At 41.5% G+C, this 21,289-nt stretch overlaps 1 protein-coding gene across 3 annotated transcripts in view; it reads right to left on the bottom strand.

Moving 5' to 3' along the window:
* Positions 1–9,740, bottom strand: part of NDFIP2 (Nedd4 family interacting protein 2) — a 65,805-nt gene extending 56,065 nt beyond the window's left edge. For 2 of the 3 annotated variants that reach the window (XM_019921072.3, XM_019921073.3), the window contains exon 1: positions 9,384–9,740. In XM_019921072.3, coding sequence (XP_019776631.1) covers positions 9,384–9,704 — 321 coding nt within the window. In that variant the 5' untranslated portion in view covers positions 9,705–9,740. The remainder of the gene's footprint in view (positions 1–9,383) is intronic. The other variant, XM_004324373.4, reaches the window with a different exon arrangement.
* Between the last annotated feature and the right edge of the window lie 11,549 nt (positions 9,741–21,289).

The raw sequence follows: 21,289 nt of genomic DNA, 5'->3' as shown, positions 1-21,289 counted from the left end.
CATGTATGTGCACTGCCTCTCCCTCATTGGGAAATGGAGTTTATTTCCCCTCCTTATGAACCTGGGCTGGATTTACGGCTGCTTTAACCAACAGAATGCAGCTGAAATGACATTCTGGAGTTCTAAGCTGAAGCCTTAAGAGGAATGGCAGCTTCCTCTTCCTTCTGTGATGTGAAAGGCCAAGGTCATACTGAGAGGGCACATGAAGAGGACACACAGAGGAGAGCTGAAATGATCAACATTCAACACTGCCAGCTGAGCTCCCAGTCAACAGTCATCAACAACTGCTAGCGAAGGGAATGAGTCATCTTGGAGGTTCCAACCCAATCAAGCCCCCAAATGGCTGGAGCCCCAGCTAACATCACATGGAACAGAAGAACCGCTCTGCTGATCAGAGCCAAACCAAGGAATCTTGAAACATAATAAAATGCTTGTGTTTTGAGTAGTTTGTTACAAAGCAATATAAAACTAAAACACCAAGATTTGAATACCAGATCCATCACACCTAGATCCACACACATGCCTGTATATATGTAACCTCTTTATGTCTCATTTTTTTCATCTGCAAAATGAAGATCATAACATTACCTATTTCACAGAATTATTCTATGGAATAAATTGTGCTCATGTGTGTAAAGCACATAGCAGAGTGCTCAGCATATTCCTGACATAATGCAAAAAGATATTATTATTCTATTATTGCTATTTTATTATCGATAAAATGTATTACTTATACCATCATCCTGCTTTACCTTCTTTAAACCATCTATTACTATCTGAAATTATGCTCACTTATTTATCTGCCTCCCCTCCATCAAAGTATGAGCCATAAGACACGAACTTAACTGTCTTGTTCACCAGCACCTAAAACAGAATTTGACTGACAGAGATACTTTATAAATTAATATTGAATAAATGAGTTATAGGACCTCAGTTTCACAGTTAATCAATAATGATATCTGTTCGTGCCCCGGTCCAGGAAGATCCCACATGCCACGTGAGCCATGGCCGCTGAGCCTGTGTGTCCGGAGCCTGTGCCCCGCAATGGGAGAGGCCACAGCAGTGAGAGGCCCGCATACTGCAAAAAAACAAACAAACAAAAAATAATGATATCTAAAAACTGCTCCCATACCTTGTCTTAAGTATAAATCTGACAAGAGGCACTCAAAACACAAGATACACACATAAACTATCTATAATATGTTATTTTCAGGATACAATTCCAATGCATTTACTTGTTACTGCACAAATACTACACCATTACTGGATCATGTACTGTTCAAATATGCCTAAGTGATGGCTAGCATCTGACTCAGCACCGTTCAGGTGCTCTAAAGTAGCTTATTCGTTTGTATAATTTTTTTTAAATGAACTGTACTCAATCAAACTAATGACACACTCTCAGTTACTATTGCTACATGCACAGAAACAGCCAGAGAAACTTCCATGTGGGGTCCATTCAAAACCAAATTACCCTGGCAACACAAATTAACATAATACTAATCTTCAAGCTATGGAAACTTGGTTTTAAACACATCTGAGAGTGAATTTCCTGAGTTACAGTATTTTAAAAGTTTAAAATCTATATTAAAGATGAAATAAAAATCAGACATTCACAGAGCCCTGAAGCACCTCTGAGGAAAAGCAGCAGTCTAGAAGGTACACAAAGATACACAAAAACACAATTCAGTGTAACAAGTTCTCTAATGCTGTGATTCTCAACTTTTCCTCTGCCGTGATGTAGAGATGACAGATGCAAGAAACTCACCCTGCCTCCCTCTTCCAATTATAATTTCGTAGGAGTTTTTACATCTAGGAACAGGATTTTATAAGGCAAACAAACCACAGGGGTGTGGTACAGAACGTTAGGTGAGAAATAAACACATGTAAAGTCAGGGAAGTAAGTAAGAGAGAAGACATTATGGTTGAAGCTAATAATAAGTATACCCTGCTGAACTCCAGCAGTTAGTGCATAAAAATTAAGACAGGCAGGGGGGCGGGGAGGAAGGGGGTGGGATTGCTAAGATGTGGCATTGTATAGGTATGGAAAGGTCCATTCAAGGAACTTGTATGTTAAGAACATAAATTTATACTTCAAAATCCAATAAGCCTGGGCTTCCCTGGTGGCGCAGTGGTTAAGAATCCGCCTGCCAATGCAGGGGACACGGGTTTGAGCCCTGCTACAGGAAGATCCCACATGCCACGGAGCAACTAAGCCCGTGAGCCACAACTACTGAGCCCATGTGCCACAACTACTGAAGCCCGTGCTCTGCAACAAAAGAAGCCACTGCAATGAGAGGCCCGCACACAGCAACGAAGAGTAGCCCGCGCTCACTGCAACTAGAGAAAGCCCACGCGCAGCAACAAAGACAACACAGCCAAAAATAAATAAATTCATATAAAAAAAAAAATCCAGGGCTTCCCTGGTGGCGCAGTGGTTGAGAGTCTGCCTGCCAATGCAGGGGACACGGGTTCGAGCCCTGGTCTGGGAAGATCCCACGTGCCGCGGAGCAACTGGGCCCGTGAGCCACAAATACTGAGCTCTATGCGTCTGGAGCCTGTGCTCCACAGCAAGAGAGGCCGCGACAGTGAGAGGCCCGCGCACCGCGATGAAGAGTAGCCCCCGCTTGCCACAACTGGAGAAGGCCCTCGCACAGAAACGAAGACCCAACACAGCCAAAAATAAATAAATGAATAAATAAATTTATTAAAAAAAAAATCCAATAAGCCCACCAGAATGGCTAAAATTAAAAAGTCTGAAACACCAAACTTTTGGCAAGGTGGTGAAGCAGCCAAAGCTTCCATACATCGTTGGTCTAAGTGTAAAATGGTACACTTGGAAATGGTACACAGACTTGGAAAAAAGTCTAGTGGTTTCTCATAAAATTAAGCATATGCCTACCCTATTACCCAGTAATTCCACCAAAGAGAAATGAAAACCTTCGCCCACAAAATGATTTGCACAAGAATATTCCTAACCACTTTGTCCGTAAGAGCCAAAAACCGGAAACAACCCAAATGTCTATCAACAGAGCAATGGATAAACAAACTGTCCTATATTCGTACAAGTTATACAATGAAATACTATTCAACAATAAAAAGGGATGCACTACTGATACACACAATAACAGGATCAATCTCCTAAACTTCTTGCAGAGTGAAAGAAGCTTTGTAGACTATATGCTGTATGATTCTAGAATAGGCAAAGCTCATTCGAAGTGAAAAACGAAACAGTATAGTGATCACCTGGTGGGTTGGAATCAACAGGGAAGGGTCATGAGTGAACTTTCTAGGGTGACAGTAATGTTCTTTCCCAGTGGTCAGGAAACTTTCTCTGTAAAGGGCAGAATAGCAAATATTTCAGGCTTTCTGGGCTCTGCCTCAAATACCCAATTCTGCCACTGTAAATGAATGGCATGGCTGTGCTACCACAAGACTTTATTTACAAAACAAGAGTTAGAATGTAGTTTGTTGATCCCTGCTCTATACTTCAAAAGGGATTTGGGTTACACAGATGTATGTACTTGTCAAAACTCATCTAATTGGCCATGGAAGATTTGTGCATTTCACTATATGTCAATTTTATCCTAAAGGAAAAAAACCATAAAGAAATATTGAACTCTAGGCTGATGATAAGCATGTGGTTGGCAGTGAGGTACACTGATATCTGCAACTTATTTTGAAAGCTCAAAAAATAAGATGGAGGGGCTTCCCTGGTGGCGCAGCAGTTGAGAGTCTGCCTGCCAATGCAGGGGACACGGGTTCGAGCCCTGGTCTGGGAGGATCCCACATGCCGCGGAGCAACTGGGCCCGTGAGCCACAACTACTGAGCCTGCACATCTGGAGCCTGTGCTCCGCAACAAGAGAGGCCACGACAGTGAGAGGCCCGCGCACCGCGATGAAGAGTGGCCCCCGCTCGCTGCAACTGGAGAAAGCCCTCGCACAGAAACGAAGACCCAACACAGCCAAAAATAAATAAATAAATAAATAAGCTCAAAAAATAAGAAGAAGAAGAAGAAGAATTGACAGATATACGATAACACAGATGCAACAAAATGTTGGGAATTGTAGACCCTACAACTGGTATATGGTATATGGAAGTTAACTGTGCAATTCTTTCAACTTCTGTATATATTTGAAAGTTTTTTCTTTTGTTTTGTTTTTGGCTGCGTTGTGCGGCTTGTGGGATCTTAGTTCCCAGACCAGGGATCGAACCCGTGCCCCCTGCGTGCCCCCTGCGGTGGAAGTGCAGAGTCCTAACCACTGGACCACCAGTGAATTCCCTGAAAGTTTTAATGTTAAAGTGGCAGGAGAGGATATTCAGTAAGAGACCACTGAAGATTTTTAAGCAAAGAAATGAAAATCAAATTTATATTCTACAAATACAATTTATGCAGCACAAACAATACACAGAAGGATGGTCAGATGAAGGAAGAAAGCACTAAGCAAGCTATTACAATAGTCCATGCCATAGAAAGTATCAACATTTGAGGAGTAAGTACAAAGTGAGTTCATGCAGAGAAGGAAAGTCAGGGGAGTAAAGAGTAGAAAGCTCCTTCATTTCAGGAATGAGGAAGGAGTTTCAAGGAGAACGTTCACAATGTCAACATAAAAGAACTTAAGCAAGAAGAGAACTGAAAAGTACCTAATAGATTAAGCAATGGAACTTGATGATGTAAAAGAGGTGTGGTAAGAATGTAAACCAGATAAAGGATATTGATAAGTTCAAAGGAAACAAACAAGTGATGATCAAAGGAATCTAGCTGGGCCAAGAGAGGAAGGCAAAACTAGGGAGCATCGTAAAGTAAAAGACTGAAATACTTCTTTAAAATGGAAAACAAAAGTAAACAACTGCACCTAAAAATCACCATATATTATCTCATCCATAAAATGTACTCTTGGGTAAGGCAGGCTGCTATGGGCCTGAGTGTCCCTGCACATTCTTGCTGAGTGTGAAAGGTCAAGGTTACCACAGCATTTAACTGCCTCTCAGAGAGAGGTGAACTAGCTTGTTTGTTATTTGCTACAATGTTTGCAGCTTGCTAAAAAAAAAAAAAAAAAAAAAGTGCTAGACCCTTGGTCCTGAGTTCCTTAGCTGTGATCCACTCTGTTCTTCCATTAGACCCATCACCCTCATGGGACCTGGTTACAAGGAAAACCAGCACAAATATGCTGATGTTCATGAGTCTACAGGGCTGTGAGTAATAATGTCATTTGTTTCTGACCTGGGAGTCTCCTGTTTTTCTGCCAGCAACCATGAAAAATTAACAGACTATCAGCTTGTAAACACGGTAAAATCAGATCTTAAGACTTTTCACTGCTCTTGACACGGACAACAAAGAACTAGTTGATATTCATGTTGCTAAATAAAACAAGAGACAAAAACATAGTCACTAGCAAAAACTGAAATATATACAATATTTTATAGTTTATTTACCTTACATTATTCATAATATTTATCATGTACCAGTCTCTACACTGTATTTTTTACTTGCACTACATTATATAATTCTCATAATAATCCTAATGAGGTAGGTACTAATATGAGGAAACTGAGGCCTCAAAATGCTATGTAACTAAGCCAAGGGCTCACAAATTGTAATCAGCACAACCTAAATATAAGCCCAGATAACTTTAAAAGATGTGAGGGTTTTTGTTAACTATTAATAGTCAACCTCCTTACCAGCTGATTTATCAAGGGCAACTCTAATTCATATATAACAGCAAAGTATCTATATCATCACAGTATGGATAGTTCATTATTTTTATAGAAAACTAACATTTTGGAAATGTTAATATAATCAAAGTTTTCTCTAAAAATCTGTGGTCAAGGTTTAGGAAGAGCTAAGTTAAACAAATCCAAATCACCGTCTTTACGGCAGAAGCTCTCATGGTTTTAAATGTACAAATGGATGTCTTTATATGCTAATATATATTATAAATCTTCTAAGACCATCTATTATCACCATTCTGAATGACACAGTTTGGGAAACTACTGCTGCAATCCACAGTGCCAATTTAACTTATACACAGAATACCTCTGAAAGCTTAGTAGTCAGCTTGGTGGTTCACATACACAAAACCTTTAAAAGGGAGAACATCAAAGTTAGAGTGTGGCATAACAGTTCCAAGCCAAGTCACCTACTTCATAGTTTGGCAACACTGCCCATTTCCTACCAGACAAAATTGAATTTCCCATAACACAATGGAACTACCTGGCTTTTTCTGAAATTAGAAGGGTAACAAGTCAAGGCTTTTTGTATTTGTAGCTCTGTACATTGTTATCACTTAACAAAATTTGGACGCTTTTAACAATGGAGGAGAGATCACAGAAAAAGTAGTTTCCACATAAAGCTGTGAATTGGTTAATGGTAGTAAGTCATTCTGATGGTCCTAGACATCACCATTAACTTACCAATACGGAAAGCTAAAATTTAACTCTATGAATAAGTGGAAAATTAATATCGTATACCATTTCAACACCAAGCATGTTTTCCTGTCTCCTACTTAGTCAGCTCTAAACATTCAACAACTGAACCTGTTTATTGCTCCATTGTTATTAATCATTCCAGAGTTTTTTAAAAAAAACAAAATTGAGTTAAAGTCAGCCACACAACAGTTGTGTTCATTATACAAGCCAGAGCTGTAAGCTGTAGATTGGTCCCTAGCTTGCTGCAAACCAACTCAGATGCTTTTTTTTTTCCTTTGCCCTCTGCTCTGAAGGAATGACTCCACCCATTCAAAGTCTATGTAGGACACATCTCCAGTAGTTTGGAGTGGGGGGCATATACCTAGGTAAAGTTACTAATCAGGCCATTCTCAACAAAACTAAGAGTTATTCTAGACAGATGAAATTACCAAGTAATTACACAGGAATTGGAATCAAAATCTGAATGTAAACTGTACTAAGATTTTCAAACACTTCACATTACAACGAAAACAAATTGATGTCCTACCTACTTGAAGCAAGAAGTATCTTTAGAAGGGCAGATTTTTGCCCTCTGCTCTGAAGGAATGCCTCCACCCATCCAAAGTCTCTGTGGGACACATCTCCAGTTTGGGGGGAAAAAAAAGGCAATAAAATATGATACTGTCGGGACTTCCCTGGTGGCGCAGTGGTTAAGAATCCGCCTGCCAATGCCGGGGACACAGGTTCGAGCCCTGGTCCAGGAAGATCCCACATTCTGCGCAGCAACTAAGCCCGTGCGCCACAGCTACTGAGCCCGCGCTTTAGAGCCGGTGAGTCACAACTACTGAACTGAACCCCGCGCACCTAGAGCCCGTGCTCTGCAACAAGAGAAGCCACTGCAATGAGAAGCCCGCACACAACAAACAGTCCCGCTCGCCGCAACTAGAGAAAGCCTGCATGAAGGAACGAAGACCCAATGCAGCCAAAAATAAATAAATAAATATATTAAAAAAAGAAAAAAAATGATACTGTCCACTTATTTTGAAAGGAGTTGTAGAGAAAAAGAAAATATCTTAAAGCTGACAGCAATTTCCAACATTTTGGTGTTAGGAATTCTTAAAAATAATAATCATAACTACTGAAAGCAAATGTGACACTATAATAAATTAAGGCACAAATACATCAATTAAAAATGTTTTGAGGGCTTCCCTGGTGGCACAGTGGTTGAGAGTCCGCCTGCCGATGCAGGGGACACGGGTTCGTGCCCCGGTACGGGAAGATCCCACATGCCGCAGAGCGGCTGGGTCCGTGAACCAGGGCCGCTGAGCCTTCGCGTCCGGAGCCTGTGCTCCGCAACGGGAGAGGCCACAACAGTGAGAGGCCCGCGTACCGAAAAAAAAAAAAAAAAATGTTTTGAGCAGTGATTTTCATATGTGAACATGGTGGATTCTGATAAGCAAAACCCCCAAAGAGAAAGAATTCGAATCAGTTAACACCATTAAGGAAAACAAATAGCAACAGGAAAGAAGAGATTAGAGAAAAGAAATCCCACTAGTAAATGCAATAGGTATTCAATATTTACCTATTGCATTTTATTTTTACTAACATCTGCAAAAATAGTAATGCCTTAAAAAATAAAATGTGTATACACTAACAACCTGAAAAATGCCTTCCCAAACTGGCAACATTTTCCAAACCATTCCAAAAATACTGATAAATTTTCACAGAATTCAGAATATACATCATTTGGAGGTTTTACCGGATGTAAACCAGATGAAGTGGAAGCCTCCTGAGCTTTTATCTTAAAAAAAAAAATGCAAAATTACATACATCGGGATTTCATCTTTCAGTAGCCTTTGCATATGTCAAAATACACTTATTAATAGAAATTCTTTACTTCACAACTTAGTGTCTCCTGTGCAAATAGACCTGAAACATGAAATCTGCACTAACATACCTATATTTGTAAATTTCACAAACAGTACTATTAAATTGCATCGTCGGTGCTCCATATTAATGTTTTTCTCCTCTCCCTCAGTAAATAGGTTTAACTAAATTTCCACCTCAAAGTTTACAGAATAACATGCTACCTAGCTGCAACGAAACAGTCAACTATGCTGGGTCCATTTTTAAAATAAGGTTTACGTAGGAATCTCCAATGACACCACCGGAATTAGTATCAGAGAAAAAAAAATTAGAAAATTTGACACGGAAAACATAGAGGGGCACTTTTCACTCATTTCAACATACAAAGGTTTATACGGTTAAGCTGGAAAACCTTGTATTTAAAGAAAAATTTTCAAACAAGATTAGCATTTTTTAAGTAAAACTTCCTGTTTCCCCTCCTACCAAAAAAAAAAGTGATAGAAAACAGAAGGCAATCACTTTTAATTCTAACAAAACAGAAAAGGACAAAATGACAAGGTTAACTAGAACTGAGAAACAAGTTCAGCCCCACGACTATTCTCTACAGTTGCACGATTTTTAAGCCCACATTTTTTTTTTTTTTTACCAAATCCACTTCCCACCCTACGTAGGGCTTACACCTGCCTCCTCCCCACCGACTCCATCTATGACGGCGACACCTTCCCAGCAGGTATGTGAACTCATTTCCAGTATACAATCCGCAGGAATATCTCTGAAGTGTCTGGGTCAGGGCATAACGAAATGACCGAGAAAGTGAGACATAAAACAGATACAAGTTTTAAAGGGAGGCGTAGGGGTATCTAACAGCGGAGGGATGGGGACCTCGAAGGAGACTGGGGTGTGGAAAGAAAGGTCTCAAAGGAGCCACAGGCAGGCTCCATCCGAGAGGTGTGAAGGAAGCAAGGTCCTGCCAGAAGAGCCAAAAATAAATTAGCCAGCACGTCCATTCCGCGAATAACCCGAGGAAAGGGACTCTGGGGGCCACGGCGGGGGGCAAACCCGGGGTCCCCGGCGGCGCAGGAGGCCCGGGCTGGGGCCAGAAACTCACCACCTGGTAGCGGCCAGTCCCCGGCTGGTGATGATCCATCCTGCCCGGCTCGGGATCCGGCTTCCGAGCGGGCGAGTGCCCTCGGCGCTCAGCCCCCTCGGTCACCCGGGTCGACGACGTCGTCGCCGCAGCGACCCTTCCGCCTCTGTTTGTGCCGCCGCGGTCGCCCAGCCGGACCACCTCACTTCCCGTCACCGCCGCAGAAGCCGCCGAAACCTCCGCGTCGGCCGCAGCTCTGGGCCGAAGGTCCGGGGCACCGCAAGCGCTACTGAGCATGCTCGGGATGGTCGCGCATGCTCGCTGGGGCCTCCGCCGTCCCATCCGCGTCGCGAGTTGGCGGGGGGCGGGGGGTGGGGGCGGTGTTTAGCTGGGTGGGTGGAGGTGGAAAAGTCAGGCAAGTCCCAGGGAGCAATCTAGGTTGTCAGCCTGTCCGGAGTGGGCGGTGGCAAAAGGATCAGGGGAAAAAACATCACCGTCCTTGATTGGTCTTTTTGTTTGGACGGGTTTCGCGCAGGCACAGTCACAGCGCACAGACACAGATGTCGAGGAGAGCGGGGACGCATTCCTAGAACACCTGAGGACAGGTCACCCTGTTTCCCAACACTTCCTCGTATTACTCACCCAGCCTAGGACAAGGCACAGAGATCCGTCTCTAGGACCTTCCTAAAACTCTTATTCAGAATCATCAGTGAGCTAAGGGATGTCTTGTCAGCTTGTTTTGTTTGTCCCCTTCCTGGTAGTAAGAGATTTAAGAATCCAACAGGGACTCTACAGCCATACTCATGTATCTCGCCAAGGAAAGAGGCCTCTAGCCTCTAGAGCACTAGGTTGCTGGAAGGATACAAGAAAATAATGAAACAATATAGGACTCTTGTGGCCATATTCATATCAATAATTCCAAAGGGTTTAACAGTAAGGAATTACTCCGTGTTTAACATTGTCAGTCGATCTCAGTATCCGGTTAACCACACATGACCTACTATGTGTGAGTATCTCCCACGGGGTGCAAAGCATGTTTCTCTAGCAAGTAGAAGAGTATGATGGGGCAGCGTACTCTTTAACCCAAAGACCTGCTTTCTATACCCTGAAAACTATGATCCCACGTGACCTGGCTCAGCTATCTTTTTTACTTAACTTCCCTCCTGAATCGCCAAAGGAGATTCCTGGAATGACGAAGGCTACTGGGTGGGCCTGATCACCTAATTAAAATAGCAAAAATACAATAAAGAGAGAAACTCATTGAGAGATCAGCTGAAAAAATGTAAGCCTTCCTCTGATTGCTTTATTCAAATAGATGAGCAGTTCTTCGCATTTTTGCCGTCTTGACACATTTGGTGGTTAGAGAGTGTTAATTAATAGGCTAACAATAAGAGGCAATGATATTGTCATACTTAAATGTCCTTAAACTTTCTTTAGGTCTAACTTAATGTGTTTTAGACTCTAAGATAATAAACATGACATTTCATTGTGTTACTGTACAAGAGCTCACTCTCACAATTTCACCCCAAATGGTATCACCTTTCAATGATCAAAACAACCCCCAGTTCAGCAAAATGCAATTAGATTCCTACACCATTTATGGTCTGTACGGTTCATTTAGAACTTAATTTTATACGCAGTTGCACTTTCATTAATCATTTATATGTCCATTTGTTTTTCAAATAGACTGCTGCTCAGGACAGCGGCCATTCTTTACACCTAGCACACCCGAACAGTAATGGGAACATACCGGTGAAAACCAACATCCTGACAAAAAGCAAACATCCTAAATCTTGTTAGAGTAACAAATTCTTTCAATTTTACTCTCCTCCCAAGTTTTGTAAATGTTTTGCTAATCTAGAGAGGTGACAAAATTCAACAGGAAAGGGGGTCTTCAGTGAAGAGGAGGAAGAGAAAGAGGGGAAAGAGAAGTAGAGTAACAGCTGATACGTATTGAGCCCTTCCCAAGCCAGGAACTGCACGTGTTATCTCATTTCATCCTCACAACTGTTCCATGATGTAGGCACGATTGCAATCCCGGTTTAACAAATCAGGAAACTAAGGCACCGAGAGCCACTTGTCCAAAGCCAAATCACTCGTAAGTAGTGACAGACTCCAGAGCCTCCACTATATTAGGCACCATGGTATAATACACCCTTAAAACGAACAAAGAAACAAACAAAACAAGTCTTGTCTCTTTCTGTCCACCACTACTGTGAAATTTCTGCAGAAGACCCCCCAAAAAAAAAAAGTGATGTGTCACAAAGAGCCAATCTGACTTCCTTAAATGCCACCTCCTTGATCTGTATGAAATAAGAGATTCTCATTGTTCTCCAAAGAGCTACTCTGAGCTCCTTTTGCCCATTTCTCCACGAAGCCAGTGTGACCTGTAATGGGCCATCACAAGCAGAGGCCCTGAGTTGTCCCACTAGGAGCAACTTTTTGGGGCAGATATGGGGGTAATGATATTCTTATCATTCTAGAGCCCTTAAGCAACATTTGAGATGTTGATATTTAATCTTTTGGTGGCGACAATTTGATATTTTATCTTTTGGTGATGACAAGTCTAGTTACCTAAGGAATTGGTGGTGGTCTACCACTATAAACTCAAGTGGGATTTTAGAATTAGAGTACACTTCACTAACACCTCTTGTTCTGGCCTAATCAATATTCATCTCCAAATACACAGCCACCAAAAATTTAACTAGTGCCACACTGCCAGTGTGACAGACATGGAGATAAGATGGCTGGATTCCCTGTCATGAAAGCACACTCTGCCTAGCGCCATCCAGCTGTTAGTTTTGTTGATGTTTCCTTGGCTTGGCTTTCTACCTTGAGGTCATGCTGTCTTCAGGGTTGCACCCTGCTGTTTACTAAACAAGGCAGTAGTCTAGCCCCACTTTTGCCTCACGTTGGACCCATTTAAGGGGCAATCTCTGCTTCAGAGTTCCCTGCTGAACTAGCTGAGATTTTGTCAGCTCTGCAGTATGAAGTGACAGCTCTCCGCACCCAATCCTTTTTGCTCTCACAGATGTTAACTCTCCAATAAATCTCCTGCACTCATAACTTCATATCAGCATCTGCTTCCTCGAGAGCCCAACCTAGACAAGTACCAATATTGTCGACTGAAAGAAAAACGCAAAACGTTGTGAGTTAAGTTTTACTCAGGGAACTTTCTGAGGACTGCAGCTCTGAGACAGCTTCTCAGATAGCTCTGGGGAACTGCTCCGAAGAGGCAAGGGCGGAGCCAGGATATCTATGAACTATTTTTGCTGGGAAAAACATGTAGTCAAGCATAAAAAGATTACTGCTAATCACAAAGAACAGACATCTCAAGTTAAAATGATTTTAGCGCTTATCTACGTATGGGAAGATGCAAGAATCTGGGGTCCTTTGAAATTTTTCCTTAGATGTGCATCTTAACTATCTAAGGGCCAGTATATTCAAAGCACAGAATGTTTTCTGGTTTTCTCCATCCTGAATCCCCCTCAGGGCACACTGTCAGAGGACAATTGCTGTGCCTGATGGCTTGATCCTTGTAGTAGAACTGAAATGTTGGCAGGCAACTCTTTTTTTATAAGATATAAAGTGATAGAACGTTATTATCAAAATTATGTTCAATGACTACAACTGCCCTTTCACATAATTGATGTTTCATCTCCAGAATAACCCTCAGTACCCTCCATTGTTACCATTTTCTCATGTGGACACAATGTATCTACAGCCTTCCTGTTAAGAATGACTTTGATTTTGTTCTTTAAAGTGATGCTGTCAAGCCAAGTCACAGGGACCCCTTTGCCTGGACATACTTCCCACTGGGAATCCCTCTTACCTTCCCAGAAGCAGAGGCATTCTCTCCAGAAGTAAACCAATTTCTTATCCTCCCTATCCTCCTCTGAACCTCTAAACAGGTATGCTAAACTGTGTATACATGTGTAGGATTTTTGTTGAGATTCCCACCAATTAAAGAGCAGCAGAGGACTTCCCTGGTGGCGCAGTGGTTGAGAGTCCGCCTGCCGATGCAGGGGACACGGGTTCGTGCCCCGGTCTGGGAAGATCCCACGTGCCGCAGAGCGGTTGGGCCCGTGAGCCATGGCCGCTGAGCCTGCGCGTCCGGAGCCTGTGCTCCGCAACGGGAGAGGCCACAACAGTGAGAGGCTGGCGTACTGCAAAAAAAAAAGAGCAGCAGACATGCCATTGCCTGCACATGACCATCTACACTGGCCTAAATCACAGGTAGGCAAATGCTCCAAATTTTCCTACTTCTTCAGTGATTTTTAGTTTTTATATCCCTTCCTCTACAACACAGAACTACTCCTCAAGTAGCTACTGATGGTTAGTGTGACCATAGGTCCTAACAGTTCGTTGCATTTGGAATATGTATGATTTTGTATATTTATCTAGAGAATGATCAAAAAGAGGTAAAATCACATTCTCTGTCTGAAGATTTCTATCTCTACCTAATAAAAATTCACTAGCCATTATTTTCTGTATATTAAATTCTAAAGTAGATTTTAGAAAATACAAGACACTATCGTCATTTTAGTAAATGAAAATAAGCATAATTATTACTGCAGTTTTATCTCTGTTACCATGTATGTGGATTTTTTTAAGCAGTTTGTAGGCTCGAACCTCATTTTAGCTTCACATGGTGTTCCTTATTTAACTGGTTCTGACATTCCTGTCATCTGTTCAGCTCTACAATTTTAGAGAGGAAATCTTGTAAAGCGAGCAACTTGACAATCAGGTATCTACTTCCTTTGTCTCTTTTTTCTCCTCCAGTATGTTGAAAGACTCTAAAACATAGCTAATGTTCTTTTTTAAAAAAATATATATATATATTTATTTATTTATTATCTTTGGCTGTGTTGGGTCTTCATTGCTGCGCGTGGGCTTTCTCTAGTTGCAGTGAGCGGGGGCTACTCTTTGTTGTGGTGCGTGGGCTTCTCATTGCAGTGGCTTCTCTTGTTGTGGAGCACGGGCTCTAGGTGCGCGGGCTTCAGTAGTCGTGGCACGTGGGCTCAGTAGTTGTGGCTCACAGGCTTAGTTGCTCCGTGGCATGTGGGATCTTCCCGGACCAGGGCCCAAACCCATGTCCCCTGCATTGGCGGGCGGATTCCTAACCACTGAGCCACCAGGGAAGCCCCATAGCTAACGTTCTTTATCAGTCAGAGTTCAACCAGAGACAGACCAAGAGCAGATAGATATGAAGAGATTGATTGCAAGGAGTTGGCTTACCCTGTTTTGGGGATCTGCTAGGCAAGTCCAAAATCTGTAACTCAGGCTACTGGAACTCTGGAAGCTGCTGTCTACGGCAGAACTTCTTCCTCCTCAGAGAAGCCTCAATTCTGCTCTTAAGGCCTTTCAGTAGATTGAATCAGGCCCACCCAGATTATCGAGGCTAATCCCCTTTACTTAAAATCAACTTATTTTGGACTTTAGTCATATCTCTAAGATACCTTCACATCATGCTTAGATTAGTGTTTGATTGAGTAATTGAGACTATAGCCTAACCAAGTTTACAAAGAAAACTGACTATCACATGTTTATTTAAATGCTACAAGCAGAAATTGTCTCTGTATAATAAAGGACGGGGTTGCGGGGGGGGGGGGGGGGGGGCGGGGGGGTGGGAACAGAAGAGAGAAAGGGAGGAAGTACCAGAGAGTTAGCTTAGAGAATTAAAATAAATTTTCATGTTAAGTTATTTCCTATCAGCTTTATTTTTGTGTAAGTACTGTTGTGTATAGAGGCACCACCAGGCAACAATTAGAAAAGGTTTGAATTTCGATAAGCTACAATATTTTTATTTAGCATTTTCATTTTCCCTTTGTGTGGTCATGAGCAACAAATGTGAGCAAATCGACAGCCATTTTACCTTAAGGATTTTACATATTTTAAATTGGGCTAAGTTGTAAGTTATTAAAATGGTCTTTGCTTTACCTTGAATACGGAAGGCTGTTCTTTGACCATACTAAAGCAGGACATTTTTGTGTTGTTGTTTGTTTCCTTTTCTTCTCTGAAAGCCTGATAATCACTTTCGTCACAGAAGCGCAGGGCTGGCACTGAGTATATTGCCTATTATGACAGGTTTCTCTTGACTAACGTGTGATCATCGTGTAAGAAGACAAATACTATAAGTGTGTGGGAGCTGTGGGAGAGTAAAAAATACTAGGAAAGAAAAATGGCTCCTACATATCAAGGTGTTCTTAACATGTTAAAGATCATGCTCTTGCTTTCTTCATAAGAGGAACCAGGCCTTATTCGTTAAACAGCCTGCTGTCAGTATGCTGCTTCACCATTAACAACATAATACAACATTAACAGTAGGGTCACCATATAACAAAGTTGCCTGATTTCAGTACTGAGGATAAAGGGCATTCAACATCTGAAGGGACAAAATGATGACAGTAATTAGACAGAGTGACTTACCAGATGCTGCCTTTCTGGAACTAGGAAAAAATTCATAGCCATTACCTGGCCTTAAGATTCAAATCGGGGGGAAAAAACTAAGGGCCTAACAGAGCCAAAGTAAGCCAAGATAATGAAAAAAAGGGGGGCGAGGGGAGGGGTGGAATTCCCTTTATATCTGGAAGTTATGTCCTAGAATAAATAAAATATTTATAATGTATCCCACTTCACCTGTCAATAATATGTAAAGTTCCCATGAAATATCTGTAAATTCTGCTTATAGAGAATGATCACTGAGAAATCTGGCATTATTTCCCCAATAAGGGTAAAGACACCAAGCTCAAATCTTCTTTATCTAGCGTCTTAGTCTGTTTGGGCTGCTACGACAGAATACCACAGATAGGGTGGTTTATAAACAATAAAAATTTATTTCTCACAGTTCTGGGGGCTGGAAGTCCAAAATCAGAGTGCAGTATGATCTGGTTCTAGTGAGGGCCCTCTTCTAGGTTTCAGACCGCTGACTTCTCATTGTATTCCCACCGGGCAGCAGGGGCAGTGAGGGATCTCTCCAGGGACTCTTTTATAGGGACGTTAATCCCATTCATGAGGGCTCCACCTCTGAACCTAATCAGGTCCCAAAGACCCACCTCTTAATACCATCAACTTGGGCATTAGATTTTCAACATTTGAATTTGGGTGGGACACAAACATTCACACCATACCATCCAGATACTGACTTTTAAAAAGAAAAGCATCAATGTTACAAAAACACACACATACACATAAATATAGCACATAGAGTAGAAAATCAAGTTTAGTTTATTTTTGGTTTGAATGGGGCAGATGATTTGGCTCACTATAGGCCCCTGAAATTTCTTTAGAATCCAATTGTTTGGAAAAGAGAGAATCCAAATGTTTGTTTTCATGGAGCCATAGAACTTTAGCATTTGAAGGGACCTTCCAGATCACCAACGCTTCATTTTGAAAACAAGGAGACTGAGGCTCAGAGCGGTGAATGCAGCCTTAGAGTGCTGTCTGCGAAACTGCCACTCCACTTTCAGCTTGGTTCAAATGCAGTAACTCATAAAACAATCCAAAATACTCCATTGACTGTTCCCACCACATCCAGCAAGAAATAGCCATCCAAAACAGTACCAATAAAAATCAAAAATTTAGAACTCTGACACATCAAGAACTCAACATGTGGGACTTCTCTGGTGGAGCAGTGGTTAAGAATCCACCTGCCAATACAGGAGACACAGATTCAATCTTTGGTCCAGGAAGATCCCACATGCCGCGGAGCAACGAAGCCGGTGCACCACAACTACTGAGCCTGCGCTCTAGAACCCGCTTGCTGCAACTACTGAAGCCCTTGCACCCAGAGCCCGTGCTCCGCAACAAGAGAAGCCACTGCAATGAGAAGCCCGCGCACCACAACGGAGACCCAATGCAGCCAAAAAAAAAAAAAAAGGAACTCAACATGTCAAAATTTCTTTGGAAGAAATATTATAGTCAAATGTACTGCCACCAAAAAGGATTAATTCTGAAATAGTTGCTAATTCTCTCAGGGGTTGCTGCTTTGGAAACAAGTAAAATATCTTCTTTTTAAAATACAATAAATGGACCCTCCAAAAATACAGTCTTTGAAAGCTGAGTAGATACCTAACATTAGTTGTATGCATGCAAGCTTAAACACCAAACAATCCCAACCCCATACATACATACGTGTCCATTCATATAAGGTTGGGATATAAGATGACCTAAACACATAAAGTTAGCCCCTGACCATGGGATTTTACCATGATTCCTGAGACAATACAGCTGCACATACATACAGTGGCCCCTAGCTACATGTGACCATTTAAATTCAAATTAATAATATTAAAAATTTAGTTCCTCAGTGACACTAGCCACAAGTGTTTAGTGGCTACCGTGTTGGACAGTGTGCTGATAAAGAACACTTGCATCATCACTAAAAGTTGCATTGGACACCATTGCTCAAACAAAGATTCTCTTACTATTCACCTTAATCACCTTCATTTACGTCCTGAATGATCCACATACTTTTCTAATAGCTTTTGTCCCAACTATGCCATATCTTAGCAGTGAGGCTCCTAAGTAAGTCACTGAACTTGCTGAGCTGGTTTACTCATCTTTTTTTTTTTTTAATTATTTAATTTATTTATTTTGGGTGTGTTGGGTCTTCGTTTCTGTGCGAGGGCTTTCTCCAGTTGCGGCGAGCCGGGGCCACTCTTCATCGCAGTGCGCGGGCCTCTCACTGTCGCGGCCTCTCTTGTTGCAGAGCACAGGCTCCAGACGCTCAGGCTCAGTAGTTGTGGCTCACGGGCCCAGTTGCTCCGCGGCATGTGGGATCCTCCCAGACCAGGGCTCGAACCCGTGTCCCCTGCATTGGCAGGCAGACTCTCAACCGCTGCGCCGCTAGGGAAGCCCCTCCATCTTATTTTTTGAGCTTTCAAAATAGGTTGCAGATATCAGTGTACCTCACTGCCAACCACATGCTTATCATCAGCCTAGAGTTCAATATTTCTTTATGGTTTTTTTCCTTTAGGGTAAAATTGACATATAGTGAAATGCACAAATCTTCCATGGCCAATTAGATGAGTTTTGACAAGTACATACATCTGTGTAACCCAAACCACTTTTGAAGTATAGAGCAGGGATCAACAAACTACATTCTAACTCTTGTTTTGTAAATAAAGTCTTGTGGTAGCACAGCCATGCCATTCATTTACAGTGGCAGAATTGGGTATTTGAGGCAGAGCCCAGAAAGCCTGAAATATTTGCTATTCTGCCCTTTACAGAGTAAGTTTCCTGACCACTGGGAAAGAACATTACTGTCACCCTAGAAAGTTCACTCATGACCCTTCCCTGTTGATTCCTACCCACCAGGTGATCGCTATACTGTTTCGTTTTTGTTTTTCACTTCGAATGAGCTTTGCCTATTCTAGAATCATACAGCATATAGTCTACAAAGCTTCTTTCACTCTGCAAGAAGTTTAGGAGATTGATGCTGTTATTGTGGGTATCAGTAGTGCATCCCTTTTTATTGTTGAATAGTATTTCATTGTATAACTTGTACGAATATAGGACAGTTTGTTTATCCATTGCTCTGTTGATAGACATTTGGGTTGTTTCCGGTTTTTGGCTCTTACGGACAAAGTGGTTAGGAATATTCTTGTGCAAATCATTTTGTGGGCGAAGGTTTTCATTTCTCTTTGGTGGAATTACTGGGTAATAGGGTAGGCATATGCTTAATTTTATGAGAAACCACTAGACTTTTTTCCAAGTCTGTGTACCATTTCCAAGTGTACCATTTTACACTTAGACCAACGATGTATGGAAGCTTTGGCTGCTTCACCACCTTGCCAAAAGTTTGGTGTTTCAGACTTTTTAATTTTAGCCATTCTGGTGGGCTTATTGGACTTTTTTCATATAAATTAATTTATTTTTGGCTGTGTTGGGTCTTTGTTGCTGCGCATGGGCTTTCTCTAGTTGCGGCGAGCGCACGGTGTGCGGGCCTCTCACTGTCGCAGCCTCTCTTGTGGAGCACAGGCTCCAGATGCACAGGCTCAGTAGTTTGTGGGTCATGGGCCTAGTTGCTCCGCAGCATGTGGGATCTTCCCAGACCAGGGCTCGAACCCGTGTCCCCTCCATTGGCGGTCAGATTCTCAACCACTGCTCCACCAGGGAAGCCCCTGGTTTACTCATCTTTAATATCAGATCCTTATCTGTCTCACAGGTTATATTGAAGTTCAAACGAAATGTAACCATACAAATAAAAAGGGTAATTGTTTCTGAAGACCCTTTTCCTTTCTTTCATTTTCCAGTGACTGCCAGAAAAAAAGTGATGTTTAATACCTTTTACACTTAAAATGTGGAATAAATATTACAATATAGGGAAGATAGAGACTACCTAAAAGAACACAGAAGCTGGTTAGGCCTCCCAACTAGGCCAAGTGACTGGGCTTATGCTCTACGTGAGTCATCATAAAATAAGTAATAGCTCCAATCTGTGTAACCATAGAAAGTACATCAGTTGTTGTTATCCAGGAATAAAACTATTCCATAGTATATTTGTCAGCCATTGTAATTATCATAATAATGGCTAACATTTGTTGAAAGCTGCCGCCATTTTTGCTAAGTGCTTCATATATATCTCACTATATTTCACAGCAAACATATGCTGTAAGTGCTATTGTTATTACCATTTTACATATCAGGAAACTGAGACTTAGAATCTTAAGGAATTTACCAGAGGTCACAAATCAGTGAAGGAAAGGGGATTTGCTGGGTTGGTTTTTATTTCACTTTTAACAATTTTTTTATTGAAATAAACATACATATAGAAAAGTAAAATTCCTAAGTGTACAGCACAAAGATTTTCCATAAACTGAACCTATGCTACCAGTACCCATTAAGAAATGGGATATTTCCAGAACCCCAGAAATACCCTTGGCCCACTTTCTGTCTCTACTCCCATACAAAGGGTAACCATAACCATACCATAACCAAACCTTCACTTTCTGCCTCCTTCTCTTATGCGTGTGTTCAAAATGCCAAAGGTGGGGACAGGGGGACTCATACTCTAAAATAGGGTCAGGAGGAATAAATTGGTACAGAACTATCCATCATCATCTGGTCTATTTGAATATATTTTCATATCTGACCTTTAGTTTCAGAGAGTGAGAGTTAGCATGTTTGTCTCTGTGTCAGGCTGCCATCTCTCTGTCTATTCCTTTCAATGCTCCCTTCAAAAGGCTTTAGCCGTTTGGCCTGCTCACCTCTCTTTTTTACAGCTTTTTGTACTTCCCCTGCCTTCAGGCTGGCTGTAGAGGATAAGATGTGTCTACTTTCAGTACCTAACATGGGACCTTGCATAAAGTAGGCCCTCATTATTGATTTATTGACTATAATTGATTCAAGCCTTCATTTCATTGCTATGTAATAGATGCATAGCATCCATTCTTAGGATGCTGTCTTATTTTTTAAAGAATTTTTGATATCAACAAGGAAATATGCCAAAAGGTAACCAAAATATCACACTTTGTAAATGCGGTTTAGGAAATATCTAATAGTTCTCTATGAAATTTTCCCTCATTTATCCTAAATATAAATAGAACTAGGCCTGACCACTTAAATGTCATCTCACTAATGATCTCCCCTTCCCACTTCCATTTATTATTATAGGTAGAGACTTTTATGATCCTCAACCTTGTATTTGTTCTATAATGGGCTAGAACTCTGCTAAAGAGTTTTCATGAGTTACTTTTTATTATGGTAAAATATATATAACGTAAAATTTACCATTTAACTCTTTTTAACTGTACATTTCAGTGGCATTAATACAGTCAAACATTGTTGTGCTACCATCACCACCATTTATTTCCAGAACTTCTTCATAATCCCAGACTGAAACTCCCTACCCATTAAACTTTAACTTCCCTTTCCCCTCTCCCCCTAGCATCTAGCAACCACCATTCTACTTTCTGTCTCTATGA

This window comes from Tursiops truncatus, chromosome 18, assembly GCF_011762595.2.
Source record: "Tursiops truncatus isolate mTurTru1 chromosome 18, mTurTru1.mat.Y, whole genome shotgun sequence".
Classification (NCBI taxonomy): Eukaryota; Metazoa; Chordata; class Mammalia; order Artiodactyla; family Delphinidae; genus Tursiops; species Tursiops truncatus.
The sequence above is the reverse complement of the archived record's forward strand: the minus strand, read 5'-3'. Positions and strand labels throughout refer to the sequence as shown.